Here is a 20,346-nt window from a genome sequence, read left to right on the forward strand (position 1 = left end):
GTGCAGCATGTGTGTGTATATATCTATCATTTGTTTTCATTAATGTAGAGTGGTAAATGATTTTCTCTGTGTGTATATGCTTCTATTAAAAACGAAGCAACAAGCATTACTCTTGAGATTTTCTGTGCTTGCTTTTAAATTGCACATCAACACTTGAACAGCGTGACATTACAAGCAGAAAACATTTAAAGAGGATTCTAGAACCAGAGAGCTTTCAGTCAAAACTTCAGTGTATATGAATTCAAATGATTTAATGCAACTGCAGAAATTAGATATTAATGGATTAAAATATGTTTATTATTTATAAATGTAGAAATTTGGATTTTAAAAATTAGTTGAAAAGCCACTGATAATTTTAACATTTCAGGTGTGTTACAGCAAAGAGCGAGGTGTATCTCTGGAGTCAGTTATGATTTTAAATGGCCAACGGAAAGACAGAGGCAGAACATCCCTTCTAGTTTTCCCACATCAAACACTTTTAACAGAGTAAGCACACAATCAGATCCCTTCAGATTGGGGGACAGTGAGAGGGAAAGGGGGGAAACGGGTCCTTTCTCACTAAACAATACCATTATTTCAGCTACCTTGGCCAAGAATGCCACATTTCACAGCCCACTACCCTCCTCCAGATGTCAATCAAAGCTCAAGCTCCACCCACAGCCAGCCCTGGTTCAGCCCACTGCTGCGGCCGACCCACAAGATCCATGTCCCGTATAAAGTCTTACAAGGTGTATATTTCTCACCTGTTACATTTTTAGTAAAAAAAATTACTTTTTTGGGTGTGTGTGATCTGTTCTTTTTTGTTTTGTAAAGTTTAAAATAAAATGTAACAAAAATGAATGAATACATTTCAAAACAGCCCTGTAGCCATAAAGAAAGAAAAAATGTGCATGTGAATAAATAATTCTAAATTCTAAATAAACTCACTTGCTCACTTGTTTACACGTGTGATCATGATTTAGTAGACAAAGATATCAATAATACATAAAACAACTTAATCAAATATTAAATATTATGTCTCTCATGTGCTAGTTCTATCTGTATGAGATGTTTTATTGTGTTTTGAAATAGACATCATCTTTTAAATGTTAAAATGAAATTAAACATCTCTATTCATGTGACTGTTTACATCATTTTCACAGAAAATTAAGAGATTCAGTCATTTCAAACCCTCAAGTATTGAGTTTTGCATTTAAACTGCTATTAATAAATAAATACTATAATATAACAAGGAAATGTGAAGCGAGTCTCATCATAAGTAATTGTAACGCATGTATTTCAGAAGTAGTGTCATGACTCATGAGCGGATGGGGTTTTGTGAATGAGACACACGGTGCGTCGCGTATTTGTTGTTCAATTAAAGTATGCAGCGGCGGTATCAGATTTGCATCCAATCACAGCACGAGTCACAGCGCCGAGGAGCTGAGGATTCAACCAATGGCACACGCACGGCAGAGACTAGCGCAGCAGCGGACCAATCAGCGGCGCGCATGCAAATGAGGCATTCGCTCCGGCTGGATCTGAATGTCAACTAGTCAAAGATGGAGTCCGACGCTGGAAGGCCGTGACGCCGCGCGTCTTTACATTCGCTCGTTTGTTTCGCAGAGCCCCGCGGTAAGTTCAACTACGCGCTCTCGCAAACGGAGAGTCTTAATGCATTTACCGTTTGAAAGAGGACCGAAGACGAAGGCGTTCAGGTTTTGCACCTTTAACTCAACTTTTCCTCTTCTCTCACTCTCCCTCTGCATTTTTTTTTCCTCTAGCGAAGTGTCCCTCCCTTGGTTCGCTGCCATTCATGAATTTGGGGTTCACTGTGTGCTCTTCATGCATTTGGGATGATTGGATGGAAATGGCGGGAGCTGTAGGGCGTAAAAGAGAGTTTGGATGGATGGGATCAATGCACTCGACTCATTTTCATGCGCATCAGGAGCGTGTGCCATCAAGCCCGGGCTTCGAGATCTCTTCTGTAGCGTTATTCTGCAGCGTGTATCCGCGCGAGGCTTGCTGTCTGAGAAAACACTGAAGGAGAGATGAAGTGGCAGTGTTTAAATGCACGCGCCGATAGTGTGATCAGGTACGATTTACCGTCTAAAACAGTGTGAATTTGAGGTCATGTTAACACACCACTGTTTTTAACTGTAAATTCGTTTGTCTGCTGAAGTTTAGTTGGGCTAGTGGTGCTTTACATTTAATTCGAATCGAAACAAACATGCGAAAGTAGCGAGTGCGCTTAATTCGACTCAATTTCATCATTAACTCGGTCAGAACGCTTCTAATGCGAATGGGAATTATTGTAGAATTCATTAGGTTTAGACCGTAATTCGGAAAGTTTATTATGATTATCAACAAGTCAAATGTTAATTAAGCAGCCTCTAAAAGTGTTTTCTTATTATAGCTCTCAGTAATGTAAATCAACACGTTTAAATGTTTTTTTAATGATTAAATGATTTTTTTATGGTATATAAAGCCCAATAATTTCGTAGACCTCATAGAGTTCGCACTGTCCTGGAAAAACAAATATTAGGGAATTTCAAAAGTGGCCTGTAGTCAATATAAGTTTTAATTATGCTCAGTTGTAAAAAGCTATTTCAAGGCAAATAATAAGTGTTTGTATTTTTTATTTTTTTTATTTTTATTCTAGTTTGGACTATAAAAGGCTGATAAAGATAATTCATTGGGAAAGTGTGGGCACCATGAACTAAATTTGTCATTGGTGTTTTGCACAGGGCATAAAAAAGCAAAATAGGTGCCACTCTGTTTTTGTTTTCTTTTTGTAAAGTTTGTTTCGATTTGACTTAATCTTACATAACTCTCAATGTCTCTCTCTCTTTTTTAATCACTTTCCAGTTGTTTCAGGAATAGTCTTAACTGACACTGTCAGAAGTCCTTGAGAAAGATTGAGTTGGATCAGAGAAACATCCTTTTAAAATGTCAATTCTTATTTAATTGCATTATTAAAACAAATTGTTTTCAAGCTCTAAAAAATAATTTTTATTGTAAAGCAGAGTGATGTGGGAAAGATGTGGCTTGTTTTTTAATATTGTGGTTTTATTTTTAATTTATTTAGTGGATATTGCCATCAGTTAGTCACCGGTTGTAGACGAATTATTTGGTTGTGAGGAGGAACACTTGGATGAACTGCTCAGAGTCAGCTGCTCTTTCCTTTGTGCATTAAATATAGAAAATCAAATATACATCTGATCAAACATAATGAGGGGAAGGATTGTATGGTTATATTGACCATGTTTTGTCCATTGCCCTTTTTCTGTTGTACTACTGGCCAATCAGAAGAGCAGTGCAATATTAAAAGGGCATTGGCTGATAGAACAGAGCCCTCCACCTCCCTCTGGTGCCTTCTCACCCCTCATCTGCTTTGACATTATTTAACACGTGGAGCCCTGGAAAACCAAGAAAGCTGACACACTGTACACATTTACTGCAAACTTTAAACAAACTTGCATCAAATCAGTTTCAAGAAAGTGTTATTTTTTGCATTATTATTATTGTTATTGACTGACAACTTATTGTAAAATGCACATATATGCCCATATAAAAAGAAGCAATTGTAAATAATAATTTGTCAGTCTTATTTAATAATTGTATTACTATATTAATAAAAAAGAATATAGTAGCACTTTATTTTGCAGTGTCCTTATTACACATTGCATGTATTTACTATTGTAATAACAATAAATCATGCATAATTACATACAATAACCCTACACTAAACCCTGATCCTAACCCTATAGTAAGTACATATTAATTAATAAAACATTTAGAAGTAAACTGTAACAGAGACACCTTAAATATAGTGTAAACGATGATATTAATTGTTGTTGTATTAATATTGTTTTTAGTTGTTTTGTCTGTATTTTGATTTAACTGTAGCTGCTCATTTATATATAATTAACAGTGTCTATTTTTACAATTATTATTATTAGTATTAATCCTGTTGGTTATATTGTTTAGTTGTGGCTGCATTTTATTATATTTATTTATCTATCTATCTATCTATCTATCTATATATATATATATATATATATATAGCAAAAGGCCTATGTAAATTATAATTTTTATTGAAAATATTTTTTTTAATATATTCTTGCTGATAAGGTGGAAGATGGCAGTTAAAGTTGTTGAGGAGTTGAGGGTCAGAGAAGATGGCTGTCCCTCTGTCCACGTGCTGATGTGCTGAGGTCAGCTGCTCTGACGATGTTGCACTACTGTACCATCCATTCTAGCAGTGCAATAGTATTGTCATAGCATTTAGCCTCTGATATGCTCAACGCTCACGGGACCCCTGGGAAACAAGTGGCAGATTTTCCCCTTACGTGGGTTAACCTCCAACTGTTGCAACGCATGTGTTTGAGAAATAAAATCAGTTCTTTTTGGACTTGAGTTCTGATTTCAGACCTCGTTTGTTTCGGCAACCGTGCCTTTTCCCTCAGTTATCGCATCATCGCGCGTGGCTTCGTTCGGAGCTAAAGGGCCGAATGAAGGTGCATGGGTCGGACCCTCCCTTGTTGCAGGTTAGCAGGGGGAAGGGAATGTTTTCAGGAATGTAGGGAGGTAGTCCCGGGGTGGGGGATGGTCAGGAGAGGGGCCCAGGCCTGCTGAACATGTCTCTCTGCATTGCTGAGACGGTCCTTAACATAACTGTGTGAATCCACCCTATAGGCTCTGAATCATACCGGGCCTATATGAGCGAGGAGAGGCACTAAACAGAGCTGTCTGTACTTGCCCCATATATATACCAATATGAGCTGTTGACTTTGGGAAGTTGAAGAAGCGTAGGTTCACAAGAAACTCTACACGTGTTGTTATCAGCTCTTTAGTGATAAATAGTGTCTGCAATGTAATTTTGTTTCTCATAGTTGGTTTTACACCAAAGCAGTAGCGTCATTTTAGAAATACGCCTGGGGTCAAATCTCAGCCCTGTTTATCCATTGAGGTGGGAAACTCTGGAGCACCCCAGCCACTCAAGGAATGACTGCGACTTGTCGGGGCACGTTTGCAAAGGTTGCTGGGAAATAGTGGTATGTGTGGAATGGGAGATGATATGTGTCTGTGGCGCTATCATACGGGACACATCATCACATAAAACTTCCTAAAGGGGTTTTCAGATGGTTGAAGAACTGTTTTTGCTTCCAAAAACCTTTCAGTGACCAGTCTTTAAAGGAACCATTTTAAACTCCATGTTAAAAACATTTTAATAATCGAAAAAGTTTTCCACTATATCACAATTAAAAGTTTCAAAAAGGTTATTTTGCAACAATGTTTAAAAAAAAAACTATTTTTAGTTCCCTAAAGAACCTTTTAGTGAATTGTTCTTAAAAGAATCATTCTCTTCTTAGTGTGGGGAACATTTAACAAATCTAAAGAATCTTTTTGCAATTTAAAGAACTTTTTGTCTAACGGAAAAGTTACCAGCATATTAAAGGTTCTTCATGGAACCATCAGTGGCAGTAGAGAAGCTTTTATTTAAAAAAAAAAAAAAAATATATATATATATATATATATATATATATATATATATATATATATATATATTGTGTGTAGAATAGAACGATTTCATGGATGTTGAATGGTCCTCATGGAACAATAAATTCCAAGAAACTTTCTTAAAAATAAAGGTTCTAAAAGTAAATCTGTGGTTTCATGAAGAACCTTCATGGAAACTTTCCATTGGACAAAATGTTTTTTGTTTGTTTGAAAAACTAGAATTTTTAAGAGCGCAGGATGCTTTCACTTCTCATAAACAGATTGCTCAATAATCAGCTCATCTGTATACTTTAATGTCACAACTGATTTTTTGATTATGGAGAAAAAAACAAAAACTAATGTGTGAGTGTGTTTGGTTTTGGCTTGATGGTTGACGTTAGACATGATGGAACAAGTTAATTACCACTGAACTGCACTCCAGTGTTTCATTTGAAGGTCACTCGAAAAGGGTCAAAGGCCACTTGAGTTAAACATTTAAAAGTGTTATTAAAGCTTTAATTAACTCAAATCGTCTCATAGGCTCCAGGATTGCCAAGCTGCCAGAATATGGATATTACGGAGGTCTGTGTCTTACAACCACTACATTGTTATTTGTGATGTTGAAACAGAATTTGAGCTGGATCTGTTTGATATTGAGTCTGTGTGATACTAGACCCAGTTTAAAGTTAAAGGACAATCAATTCATACTAAAGGTTTAGCACAGGAATAACAAGACTTCACCCTCAACACATTGGGATACATTCAAAGAAAAAACACTGATCAAAACCTTCAGTGTCCAATCTTCTGTTGGACTTGGTCTTGTTTTCATTAGACACTTTCCAAGAATGCAGGCTACAAAATAGGGTCAGAAATTTTCAAAAAATATAGTGTTAATGTTGATTATTTAATGTAAGTTTTCTTAAAATGTTTTTATTTGGTCTGCTACTAAATGTTGACTTGTAGGTAATGTTGGACGTGTGCTCCCATAATGTAAAGAAACATACTAGTTTATAATTTTTTCTTTTGAATGGTTTTCCTTGACAAATGCAGTCAACACTATTGTTTGACACTTACTTCATGGCATGCTATGCAATGTTACTTCATTAGGAATGTTTTTCCATAAAATAAGCAAAGTCATCCAGTAACAGGCTTGAACTGGCTTGAATGCTAAACTTATATATATATATATATATAAGTTAGCATTCAAGCCAGTTCAAGCCTGTTACTGGATGACTTTGCTTATTTTATGGAAAAACATTATATATAATATATATATATTCAGTAGCCTAATGAAGATCAGGACAGGCCAGAATCATAATTTTAATGGACAGGTTAAAATTAACCAATACTAGTTTAACACACATATCTAATAGACTAGTTCTCGTAACAAAATCACGACCTGTGCTGCTCTAAACTGCTGTGTTCGTGGAAAGGGCTTGTTTTCCTGCTCATTAATCTGCGTGAGTTAAACTCTGTTTGAATGTAAATAACTCGCTATTCTTTGACTTCTATCGTAATTTGATTTACACAGTAGGAGCAACCTGTGTCCACCTCTACATTTATGAGTATCATTGTAGGCATCGATATCTGTAGTATTAAATGTTGATACGTTGGTAATTAATAATTTATAATGTTAATACTGTTGGCCAGGTTATCGCTCCTCTCAGGTTAAATTGGTCAAAGCAACGGAAATGAAGACAAGTTAGCGCGAGATCTGCATGAAGAGAGAAACGTTAGCGGCTTATAATAAACAAGCTGTTAACCCTTTTATGCGAAGTCAAAGTCATTAATGCTTTTCTAATTAATTTTCTTCTAATGGTAGCTGATTCTGGTGAAAGGAAAGGTCTTCATTGTCAGGTCTATAGGCTAGGCTAGTCTTTGCCGCCATCTTACGGACAGCAAAACGAAGCCTACAGAGTTTTTCCTGAAGATGTCCGTTTGTTGATCAATTTACACGCCAGATACAAAGTTTTTGTTGTTCTTCCTTGCGCATTTAATCACCGATTTTTACGAATTTGTCGTTTTTTCAGTTCCTTGTCTTCACAGACCGTTGATAAGTTGCAGGAACTGACTCTAGTTTAACTCATTACAATAGGAAATTAACTTTTACACGTGTTTGTCATAATATTCATGAGTTCAATACAATTAGAAATAAATGACAACAAAGTCTAAAATATAGCGCTTTAATATTTTTTTCCATATGCTTCTGAAAAATAGTAAATGCATAAATAGGTATAGCCTAGGACTATTAAGTTATCGAATGTTTTTTAAAAGTGACTTTCTACTTATGTCAATCCCTGCATTATTGGGATTCTGTCACATGGGAGGATATATGATAAACATATGCAAATAAACATTTGATTTCAAAATCCTGCAACCCAGTTCTTCAGTTTTCATGCGTTCATGACTGAGGTACAAAAGACGGAGTAGCTACATTCTACCAAAGGTCTTAAATACACAGAATATAAAAGTTTTATAAAATGGTTAAATAAAGATTTACATTTGCTTTACAAATAACAACACAAAAGCTGTTAACTTAAAGAACTTGTTAACATAAAAAAACTTTAAAATTCCTTTTAAATCACAATTACCTGCCAGAAGTAAATACTGCATATTAACCACACCGGTGCAGTGTATGAATACTCAGGTTAAACACAGGAATGGATAATGTTAAAGTAAAACATTTTTACAGCAGTAAAAAACACACAGAATAAAGAAAGAATTCAGTCCTCATGTCTCTGTGGATGCAGGTGGGTTATTTCGGGCACAGTTATCTTCTTGTCCACAGTCACCGTCTTCACACTCGCATTGCCACTGTGTGGGAAAGATGTAATGATGTTACACTTTAATATTTAAAATACAATGGAAAACATGGGAGGACGATACTGTAACACTTGATGTTTGGGTGTAATGCCAGGAATACAACAAAATATATAAGAGAATAATAATAAGCATTGTTCAGACCGTGATGCTGGTGGATCTGAGCATGTGCTCGGACAGCTCTGGGATCTGCTCTTTAGTCTGAGACTCCACTGCGGCCTCGTGTGGCAGCTAAAACAGTCAGCCAAAATAAAGACATAAACACCAGCACCCGTTTCATGATATTTACAGATACTTCTAGTATAATACATATCAAAAATAATATTACATATGAACATTTATAATTAATAAACCGTTCTATTCCAGTGTCGTTATGCGGGACAGGTTTACCAGGACAAGAGGGGCTCTGAAGAGGAAGCTGAAGGGGTAGTTCAGGAGGTTTAGGCAGCAGGTTGAGTATATATCAGCATAGCGCAGTAACTGACTGGCAAAGAGGGTTTTTGTGGAGCCACAGCGTAAAAGACTGCCCATTTTCCCATAGCACAGATCCATGCCGTACGTCACCATCTGAAACACAAACGAACAGCTTTACAATAACAGTTCCAGTTTAGAGTCTCTCTGGTATAAACTGAATTCTGGATATTCTGCATGAAGAACAAGAAGTTAAATGGGAAAACATCACAGTTAAAGTACGAGATGATGCTCGGAGCTCACCTTTATCTTGTTCTGAATTACAGTTATATCCGGGCACTCTTGACTTCCACTGTCCAAATCCCTGATGGGATAGATTGATGGAAATGTTGATGTTTATTTGTTTGTGTTTCAGGTTTCACTCACCATAAATACCCAGATAAAAGTTCATAAAGAGACAAAATAATGTCTTGAATCATAACATAAAAGCCAATATATTCTAATATACCATTTCCTGTAATAAAAATCTAAATGTCAACTAAGAACGGCCCTCTTGCGCCATCTATCGATCATGTGAAGTACATGTGAGACGAAATCATACTCACTGATATAATTCTGCCAGGAAGATGTCAAGGTGTTTTAACTCCTCAAACATGCCTATAACAAGACAGTATTTTCAGGCATTCTTTATTAAAAAAACGAAATATTAAAGGTGTTTTATTAGATGGCCACAGACTCACTGGCTTTGTCAGCCCACACCTGCAGCTCCTTCACAAGCTCAGGAACCACCAGGAAAGTCTTCCAGCCTTGACGTTTCTTTGACTTGAGGATATCGCCGAAGATGTGATCCCCCACATAGAGGATGTCTTTCCCCCTAACATCCAGCAAATCACAGACAATATCAGAAGATCCTAAGAAAGGGGTTGAATAAGGATAACTGACATAAGCCAGAGGAGTGCATTTGTGAACACATCCTGATGAGAAGAACATCGGAGTACCTCCAGAATACACCGTCCCATGCTGAAAGTCTCCGGTGTATGTGCCAATACGCAGCTTCCCAGTGTCCTACAAAAGGAGAATGATGAGAAGTGCAGTCCAAACATAGAGGGGATGTTTGCGGATATTTGTGACTATGTTCATGAAGCAACATGGCTTAAAATGTTACTTATATACTACCGTTTAGCATTTTTTTAAAACCAATGCTGCATTTATTTGATCAAACATGCAGTAATATTATTAAATATTATTTTAATTGAAAATAAGTTTTCTATTTGAATTTATTTTACCATGTCATTTATTTCTGTGATGCAAAGCTGAATTTTCAGCATCATTTCTCCAGTTTTCAGTGTCTCATGATCCTTCAGAAATCATTGTAATACGCAGATTTGATACTCAATAAAAATGTATCAATGTTGAAGATAATTGTGCTGCCTCATATTTTTTTTTGATTCTTTGATTAATAGAAAGTACAAAACATCATTCATTTGAAATAAAAATCTTTTGTAAAATTACAAATGTTTTGACTGACACTTGAACAATTTAATGCCTCCTTGCAGAATATTTAAGAAATATATATAGTTTTTTAATTGTACTTATCTCAAACTTTTGAATGGTAATGTGTCAAAAAATAATCTACTAAAATATTAAGCAGCAAAAATCATTAAATGTCTAGGTTTTATGTCACCCCATATAGGATAGAGATTCAAGAATAACATTTAAAAAAAATTATATCATTTTAGACCATTTTTATGACATATATCAACTATATCATCTTCTCTGGGACACAATTCTATTATAATAAAGGGAATAATATTTTTAACAGCAGGATTTATGTTACTGGTAACAAAACTGTTCAATTCACTGCAGAGAGAAATGGGGAGAAATCTACTTTACCTAAAGAGTAATGTTTGCATTTGTACGTTTTCTTTTTTTCTGGTTTTGGGGTAAAACAGGGTCTAGGCATGTTCTTGACATGCTTCAGATTCACCCAAATTCTCATTGTTATGAAATAATCAGGTATAACAGTTTTTACTCCCCTGCCTGAATAAATGCTTTATTTAACGAGTGTAATGTTTTCTCTGTATGTTTGTAGCAGTGCACACAACACTAGTAACTCACCGTGTCTACCTGTCGTAACACTGTGCCCCCTGCAAAGAACAAGGGCTTCTTCGTGTCCACCACCACCAGATCAAAGTAGGAGCGCCACGGTTTCTTGGGGTTCTAGACAACACGAGTCATTTCAGAATCTGAATATCTTTATGTGTGCGATCAAGAACAGTCACAAGCAGTTTCTCAGAGTAACCACTATACACTTATAGAGTGATCATGCTGCTCACCTTAGAGCCAGACGGAAAATCCAGTAAGTATTTCATAATTGCCTAATTTGAGAAAAGATGTAATGGGGCGTGATTAGAAAGGAATTCTGAATATTAATGATAGAGTGCAATGATATGCAGCCTGTCGATGGAAATTGAAATGATTTCTCGGGGTCTGGCACTCTCCTTACCTCGGTGTAATTGAAGTCACTGTTAGTGGCCAGGAACACTTTGGCGACCTCTTTGATGCGGCCCAGTAACACAGGAAGACGAGGCTAGACAAAATTATACATATATGAATGAGTCTTTTGGTACATACAAATACTTCTATTCATGATCAGTGAGATTTCCTCTCTGGCAATTTGAGAAAAAAAAAAAGAAAAAAATACACACATACGTAATTACCACTTACATCTTTAATCACATACTTGTCCAGGTTCTTCAGAGTTCTTTCCTTCAGAGTCCCCTATAGGACAAAAATAACAATGAAACACTCACATTGTACAGAGGGTGATTATATTCTGCTCTTAAAGGCAGGTGAGGTGATTTGGTTAAAAAATATTTTATTATTATAATATTATGCGCTTTGTACTGTAACGATTTCTCACTGGTGAATAAGACATGAGCTAAGCTGACAGCATTGCATTCAACCCTCCACCAACACTGTCTCTCATCTGCCCGTGTGTGAGGAGGCGTGGCTTAGGAGAGGGATTTGCTGGAAGGGTGGGATCTTATGCTTTCAATGCTAGCTTGCTATTGCTACAGCCTCTCCGAAATCGCCTACCCTACCTTTAAAGTCATATTTTAATTTGAAGTAACTCTGGAAGTAAATTCTTTCACGAGAGGGTGAACAAGTAGAATCATAAGATTAGTCTACATAAAAATGGTTACCGTTTCGTGAAGGTAATCCATGGCGTCCCTCACGTCCTGAAACATGCTTCTGTGTGACATGAACAAGTCACCGTGTTTGAACCCTTTCATGCAACTAAATAGGAGAGAAAGAGTTTGGACACCTATTGGACGTATTTTAAGTTTACCATAAATAAACCCAACAGCGATAGCAGTTTTTTTTAAGGACTTTAAACCATCAACATGATATAAGTATTATCCAACATTGTGGATAACTTTTTGGATCTTTTTTTTTTTTTTGCTAAAAAAACATAATTTGCTTTGTATTGATTTATCCCATCATAAAACCTACAGAGCTTTGATCATAAAACTAGCTAAGCAATTACATATCATCTTACGAATACATATTATTGGGATAAACAGAATGACAACTGATAGACAGTGACGCTGTAAAAGAGCCATAACTCTCGCAATTAAAGAATAATTCACTCACTTTTTGTATCTGCTGCTTTTGGTGAAAAAGTCAACCAGGCACGCATACAGATATGTCTCTGAGAAAAGGAGAGGGACCAATCATGTTAACAGAATCAATTATCCTCTCACTCGACCGTGTGAATGTGTCACTGTCATTGTACCTGTTAGGTTGAAAAGCGTGTTGAGGATGTAGAAGCGGTTCGTGTCGTCCCTCTGGATGAACTTGTTTGGATAATACTCATCTACCTTTTCGCTGCAAACAGACACACATCTTAATGAGAATAACAGCAGGTAAATAAGCTTCCTTGACACACCACACACACACACACACACACACACATATACCATATTTTCAAGACTATAAGTCGCAGTTTTTTTCATAGTTTGGCTGGTCCTTCGACTTATAGTCAGGTGCGACTTATTTATCAAAAATTAATTTGACATGAACCGAGAGAAATGAACTAAGAGAAAACATTACCATCTACAGCCGCCGGAGGGCGCTCTATGCTGCTGAGTGCACCTGTAGTCTACCACTGAGCAGCATATAGCGCCCTCTCGCGGCTGTAGACGGTAATGTTTTCTCTTGGTTCTAAATAAATGCGACTTATATATGTTTTTTTCCTCATCATGACGTATTTTTGGACTGATGCGACTTATACTCAGGTGCGACATAGTCCGAAATATAAGGTATATAAAAGCATTTGAAACGCATTGGAAAGCTGGTGACAGAGCAATAACAGTCTGCCACTGAGCTGCCCAGCTAATATGTCACAGCAGCCAGTGTTGAAAGAGCGCTAACAACTACTGTTCTCAAACAACTGATCCCTTGCTAAATAAAACTGTGCCCACAACACCCTACGTCGGGTGGCGTCTGATGAAACACCATTTATTAGCTGTCTTATACATGGACACTCACAATGCTGATCCATGCTCTGTTTGTCCTCAAGTTTGAGAGGAAGAATAAAAATGCCACTACTGTTCTTAAATCTGTGTGAATATGACTGTAAATCTGGTGGTGTGTTTTAAAAGGAGAGCCAGGGAGAACTCAAAGTCAATGGTCCAGCTTCGCCTGTCCTCAACCTCTTTCATCAGTCTCACAAACCCATACTAAGAAATCAACAGCAGCATCTACACTCCACAACACTATTCTATGGCACGTGTTGGATATAAATACACTACTAATATGAGTCCATCATCTGTGTTAGAGCTAAACAGAGTGGTTGGGTCTCAAACAAGACATTATTATTATTATTATTTGTCAAGATGATATGATATATAAGATAGACATATTTTATTATGTTTAAACTACCTTTAACAGTTTGAATGTGTACTTTATGTTTTTGAAAGTGCCTTTGCTCACCAAGGCTGCATTTCAAAAATACAGTAAAACATTATTATTGTGAAATATTATTATACATTAAAATAACTAGTTTCTATTTTAATATATTTTAAATATATTATTTAAATTTTTTGAATTTTCAGCATCATTACTCCAGTCTTCAGTGTCACATGATCCTTCAGAAATCATTATAATATGCTGATTTGCATTTCTTATTATTATCAATGTTAAAAACAGTTGTGATGTGATTTAGATATTACATTTAGGCTAACTATTGCTATGATAATTGCAATAATGAGAACTTCAGTGCATTACATTGCGATATTAAAGACTAAATGCCTTGCTCTGCTGTGCTAGTGTTTCTACACAGATCCTTGTACTTCTTGATCTGTTTTTAACAGCTCTTGACCTCGCCGTTCCCTCACATTGGGTTTATTGGCTTTCAGCCTGGCTCTCTTTATTGTTTTGTCCCACGCAGCACTCTACTTTGTTGAAATCTTCTGGTGTCAGTGAAAGTTCGAGGGGGCATTTGTGAGAAAACTCACTCAATACACCACTGACCCGCGCACAATGAACCATCTCACTCACCCTCTCAGGTACTCAAAGCCGTGAGTGCATACCAGGATGTTTCCATTGGAGTCTATTTTCAACAGGTTACCATACGTGGTATCGTACACCAGACCTCTGGAGAGAAGAGGAGAACGAGAGAGAACGTTTGAAAGAAGCAGAGTCTGTAAGCAATCAGACAAGTCAATAATTTATAGCAAAATATGTCCCTCTTAGGAGTTACCACAAGAGTTCCTCCAGCAGAGTCATTGAGAAGAGAGTTTAGCTGTCTGCATTTGGTATTCAGTCTGCTTTAATAATGACCTCAAGTGACCTTCTGCTTTATGAGACCCTTGAGACTGGTGTAATGCAGGATGTTTCTATTCATAGGGTTGCCCACAAAGTCTCTCATGAATGGTTTATAAAAGGCTCAAAAGTAACTAAAAACTGACTGGTTTCCAGATGAAAATGAAGTGGACTTTATACTTATACTGTCTTATACTAAAGAAATGAGTTCATATTGGAATTGGCTCCAGGTCCTGGGGACCCCCTGCTCTGCTCATTTAATACACCTGATTCAGATTAGCAGCGCGTTAGGAGAGAGATACGAGCTGAACTGAGTGTGTCAGATCAGTGACACATTCAAAATGTGCAGATAAATAGTAAATAGTACATATACAATAAAGGTACATATCAGTATTATAAAGGGGACATCAGGTGCTCATTTTCCACAAGTTGGTATGATTCTTTAGGGTCTTCATGAAATGTCCAGTGTTGGGCAAGCTACTTGGAAAATGTAGTGAGCTACCAGTTACTCTACAGTAAATGAAGCTTCACTACACTGAAGCTACCCCCTGGGAAATGTAGCAAGCTTAGCTACATCAACAGTAGCTTGCTACATCTAAGCTACTTTTAAAATTAAATTTTTATGTTGAACACGTTTTATTACAAGTCAATGCTATCTTAGTGCTCAAAACTGTCAGTCAAACAGATAGGCAGGTGTAATTGTTTAGTTCAATTGTGTATTGTATTCCTTATCAATTTGGCAGCAAAAACAATCAAAATACATGTAATTCAAGTAATAATGTACACACAAGTATGTGTACGCACCTGTTTGCATGGGCATGCTTAATATAGGCCTTTGCAGAACAAAATGCAATGTGAATGTCTTTGGAAACCCAGCTAAATTGATTTATTTTCTGATTTACTGTTTTCTACATTAAATCATCCTAAAGAACATTATGTGAAAATATAATCTTGATTACATTTAAATTATAATTAAATAATATAATCATATCAGTGATTTAAATCAAACTTTAATGGGGTTTTTAAATTCACAAATTCTTAATTTAGCACGAGGGCATGTGCTATTTTTTTACTTGTGCTTTGTTTACAATATATCTGAAATTTGATTTTCTTAACAAGGGAAAACGCTTTTTTTCTACCAACAACTAGAAAGTGCTTAGTTTGTGATTGAAGACTGAATTGCAATGGTTGTATATTTGGGAATCAGTGTCATGTACTTGTCGAGGTAAGACCACGGTCGACTCGCTCCTCGGGATCAACTGTTCTGCTTCCAAATGCTTGCGAAAATGTAGCTTGTGTGGAAGCTACCGCGCTACTTGGTAAAAAAAAGAGCTTCGCTACAGAAAAGCTATTTGATTCAGAAAGCAGCGAAGCTACGACCACGCTACTGAGGAATGTAGTTAAACTAGTAGCTTCGCTGCTTGTAGCAACGCTACTGCCCAACACTGGAAATGTCTTTGGTTAAAATTCCTCAGTGGTTGTAGAAAACCTTGTCAAAAACGTGTTCACAGTGAGCATGTGTCTTTAAATGCTAATGAGCTCTGCTCACCCCGCCCCACTCTTCTGTTTTTTGTGTATTCAGTGGCTCTGATGTTTGGAGAAAATTAAGACTCTTACGTTCACTTTTACATCCAACTACAAAACACCTGCATTTCTTACGAGACACTGTTGTCGCTACAGCTGCTCGAGTGCGGAGAAAACGCTGGACAGCATTTAACTGGCTGAGGGCGGAGATAACCTAATACGGGACAGTCCTTCAGCTGTCGTGGGCGGAGCCTGAGCATTATGACATCAAACTGCTCAGAAAATCAAAACGGCTTGATAATAGAGACTGTTTCGTTTTTTTGGTGGATAAAAAAAAAGATTTTAATCATTGTAGGGTGATTGTGTCAACACATTGCTAAGACACATTATATGTAAACAAACAACATGTTAAGGTGAATTTTGCATCCGATGTCCCTTTAAAAGTACCTAGTACTTTTGAAAGGGTATCACAGTTTTGTACCTTTTTTTGCTGAAAGACTAAAAGATTCCCATGAGCTACATTTTGGAATTTACTGCATTCAATACTGTTGTTACTATACTGTTTTTACTGTTTAAGTTGTTTAAATTTTGCCTGTTGTGAATCACCATTTTCAGTAAGGGAGCAGCACTTACCGTGTGGGGAAGGTGGGGTCGTACATGTAACCCAGCAGCTCGTGTGGATATCCCATAGACACCAGCCTGTCCCTGAGCAGCTCAAAGCCCAGACTCTCATACTCTGGAGACTTATACACTGTCCAAAACCAGAGAGTCGATGTGAACGAAGCACTTCACACAAAGTATGACAGCTTGTCCCAAAGGCGCTATAAACGCTCTCACCTGCCAGAGTGTAATCCATGTCGAAGCCATAACACTTGATGTTTTCAAGCGTCAAACTCCGGTTCACAAACACCCTGAAGGGAAAGACAGGAGGTTATTTTCTTTACTTTGATGGGTAGGTCAACTCTACCTTTCTCACAGTTATCGATTTGCTTTAATCCACCGTAACCTACACGACATTCAAGTTATAATCAAATCCATAACCTGTGTTGTTTAGATATCAGTTGATCTACAAGAACACGTCATCCAGCCAAAAAGTAGTCATTTACAAAGTGTTTGTAATCAAGCATGTGCAATGCTTATCACATGGTCCTATGTATCACGCAGCACGGTTTAGGTCTGTTCTTATCAGGTCCCTCACATTTGACATCAGTCCAGCTGGTGTGAGGTAACTGCTGTGTAAAAGACGTAAAGAGAAGGGACAGCCAACTGGCACACACTCTTCTAGGCAGTTTTTTTTAAGTAAGCCAGTCACGTTTTTATATTTAGGGTGGAAGGTACTGACTAAGAAATCTAAAAAAAGACAATGGAGTTTGATTAAATCAAACTATATTTTAAATGTTACAAGCTCAATAGTCAATTAATATTGAATATGGGAAAGAAAGCTTGAAATGTTAATATAAGCAAACAACAACACACAAAAACAAAATGAAGAAATGTGAATTTCACGAAAGTCTGTGATAGACTTAACAGAATTTCTCCAAATCACGGTTGTCTGAACAAATTTGTTGTGTTGTGAAATTAAGACACTTTTGGTTTATCACATGTTTTACGTTATTGATGGTCATCATTGAGGTTTGTGTATTAAGTAATGAGGTCTATGTAAAATTCTAACAAGAAAGTATAGTTCATTTGACATATTAAGTGTCTGCCATGTTGAAATACATATACATCTAACACTAGCGTTCTCTATTCTTTCTTTTCTATTCTATATCAAAACTTAATTTTTGATTAGTAATATGCACTGCTAAGTATCCATTTGGACAACTTTAACAGCGATTTATTTTTCAGTATTTTGATTTTTTGCACCCTCAGATTCCAGATTTTCAAATAATTGTATCTCGGCCAAATATTGTCAAACCCTAATACACCATACATCAATGGAAAGCCTATTTATTCAGCTTTCAGATGATGTATAAATCTAAATTTTGATAAACTGACACTTAAGACTCGTTTGGTGGTCCAAGGTCTCACACACACACACACACACACACATATAATCAACTATTTATATGTAAAATCTAAACATTTATATCTCAAAATGACACAATTGGGTTATATATTGAAAATTTGAAATTTGTTGAAAAAGCAAATACTTGCGGTTCAGCTGAAGATGTAAAAGAGGGTGTGTCATTAGTCGTGTTTGCAATGTCATATACAACTTCCTCATCAGTTTTTTTTTTCACGTTTGTTGACAAACATGAATTCATAAAAGGATAGATTATCCTAAAATGCACATTCCGTTTACTCATCCTTTTGTGTTCCACAGAAGAAATAAAGTCACACAGACTAAAAATAATAATAATTTTAGATATGAACTATTCCTTTAAGTCTATGTCCAAAACCTTGACGATGACAAAAAGTTAATAATCTGAAATAGATGTGACTGCTCATCTATGACTAACTATTCAAAGAGAACAGAAACAATCAGTTTTTAATCTTTAAATAGATAAGAGTGTAATCAAACAAACACCAGCTTAATCAATGAATGAGTACATGAAATAATGAATGAATGAATAAGTAAACAAATAATACTTAATACTAATCTTATGGTGTCCTTCTTATGTTACATGAACCTACTTTAAAAATAACTGTAAATTACACATAATTACAATCAAGCAACCCTAAACCAAACCCTAACCCTGCCGCATCTATATATTACTCAGTAAGCTACTTACTTCTGTAATTACATTACAACACCTTCAAATAAATAAATGAGCAGTTATTGTTTTGAGAAGAGTTACATTTTGTTTAAATATTATCTGAGGGATTGGTCCAGGTGTATGTGAACGTGTGTGAGGCTGCAAGTCCATCTATATCCATGAAAACAAGAAACCCAAAGTCTGTCAGTGGAGCTGAAGTATATTATAATCTTATTAAAACAAACAAATACTAAGAGCTGTGATTCGGGGGTTCGGTTAACGCTGTTGTTTGCCCATGGATGAATGTGTAAAAGTACCTGTTCTTACCTCTGAATGATTTCTCTTTTGGCGGCGCGCGACTCCATCGCGAGAGCGAGGTCTGCTTCCCAAATCACTCTCTATTATAATAACCAGCAGTGCGAAGCTGTCACGAAACTCCTCTCTGCGCTTTAAATTGTAGCATGATGCTGACCTCACCAGTGTAAGTTTCCTCGGGGTTGGCGTGTAAACATGAGCCCTGTGTGCGTAATTTGGGCGTGTGTAGGATGTACGCGAACACGAGTGAAGTTTGGCTGCCGCGCGCAGCTCGAGCAGTAGATTGTGTTATCAGAGAGCCGCACGCGCAAAGCTCGCGTTCAGCGCCAAACACTTGACAGTCGATACTCAGGACTCACCATATTCATGAGCATCTACAATTAACCTCGCATCAATATTTCATTTAGCGCAGACTCCTCCCCGCCTTCATTAACATTCATGAGAAGAGAGTAAGTCCTTTACGCCGGGGCAAGTTGTCACAGTGGCTGTACCTCAGTAACCAGTCAGGACAGAAGTTGTCACGTGCGTTTTAAATGTACACATTTTATGATTATGACGATTATTATCAATTATTATAATGATAACTTTTCTCCGTTTTTTTGTTTTGTTTTAGTGATTATATGTTGAAAAGACCAAATAGTTCAGTTTATCCCCAAATTAACATTTTAGTAGTGATATTTTAGTATTATTATACTAATCAATTTTCAGTTTTCTTTTTAAATTGAATTTGTTTTAATTTTATGAGCTTTTGTCAATTTTATTAGTTTTAAAAAATACTATTATATTGTTAATACATATTTTTTAATTGGGCTTTTATTTTTTAGGTTTCATTTTAGTTTAAGATTAAATTAATGAGCTCGATTATTATTACGATTTTTTTCATTTCTATTTAGCTTTAATTGATTTTTTATTAGTTTTAGGAAAGTCCTTTTAAGGGTATTCTATAGTCTTTGGTTTTAGTTATTTTAGTACTTGAACTAATTTTATTTCAGTTAGTTGCCAAGGCAACATTTCTCATTTGCATTTAAGATTTTTCAATTAACAAAAGCAATTTTAGTGTGTTTTTTTTCAAGTGTTTTTGCCCATACAATGGAAGTCAATAGTAACCACAACCGTTTGGTTATACACATTTTTCAAAATATATTTTGTGTGTGTGTGTGTTCATCAGAAGAAAAACAAAAAGAAGGATTTCTTCAGTTTTTATGGTCGTCGGTTTTTGAGTAATTTTATTTATTATTATTATTTTTTTTTTAATAGACAATCCAAA

At 36.3% G+C, this 20,346-nt stretch overlaps 1 protein-coding gene across 3 annotated transcripts; it reads right to left on the reverse strand.

The window, feature by feature from the left end:
- Window positions 1–7,650: 7,650 nt before the first annotated feature.
- Window positions 7,651–19,247, reverse strand: LOC132132438 (cytosolic purine 5'-nucleotidase-like). 3 transcript variants are annotated; one of them, XM_059544807.1, is made up of 18 exons: window positions 19,092–19,247; window positions 16,903–16,976; window positions 16,699–16,816; window positions 14,278–14,373; window positions 12,512–12,603; window positions 12,370–12,427; window positions 11,919–12,012; window positions 11,440–11,493; window positions 11,219–11,302; window positions 11,049–11,090; window positions 10,831–10,932; window positions 9,711–9,777; window positions 9,453–9,623; window positions 9,318–9,369; window positions 9,016–9,076; window positions 8,692–8,868; window positions 8,446–8,532; window positions 7,651–8,295 (listed from the first exon to the last, which is right to left on the reverse strand). In XM_059544807.1, exons 1-18 carry the CDS (start codon window positions 19,127–19,129, stop codon window positions 8,212–8,214), a joined length of 1,551 nt encoding a protein of 516 aa, XP_059400790.1. In that variant the 5' UTR covers window positions 19,130–19,247; the 3' UTR covers window positions 7,651–8,211. The 3 variants fall into 3 exon arrangements, with proteins under 3 accessions (XP_059400790.1, XP_059400789.1, XP_059400791.1); XM_059544806.1 differs by having other exon boundaries at window positions 9,453–9,777; XM_059544808.1 differs by having other exon boundaries at window positions 9,453–9,777; window positions 19,082–19,157.
- Window positions 19,248–20,346: the final 1,099 nt, after the last annotated feature.

This window comes from Carassius carassius, chromosome 49 (genome assembly GCF_963082965.1).
Source record: "Carassius carassius chromosome 49, fCarCar2.1, whole genome shotgun sequence".
In the NCBI taxonomy this organism is placed as follows: domain Eukaryota; kingdom Metazoa; phylum Chordata; class Actinopteri; order Cypriniformes; family Cyprinidae; genus Carassius; species Carassius carassius.

Excerpts from the sequence above, each read along its gene's own strand:
- LOC132132438 (XM_059544806.1), bottom strand. The coding sequence starts at position 19,129 with ATGGAGTCGCGCGCCGCCAAAAGAGAAATCATTCAGAG. Across the intron at positions 16,977-19,091 it reads AAAAGAGAAATCATTCAGAG|GGTGTTTGTGAACCGGAGTT; the intron begins GTAAGAACAGGT and ends CTTTCCCTTCAG. Across the intron at positions 14,374-16,698 it reads GACCCCACCTTCCCCACACG|AGGTCTGGTGTACGATACCA; the intron begins GTAAGTGCTGCT and ends TCTTCTCTCCAG.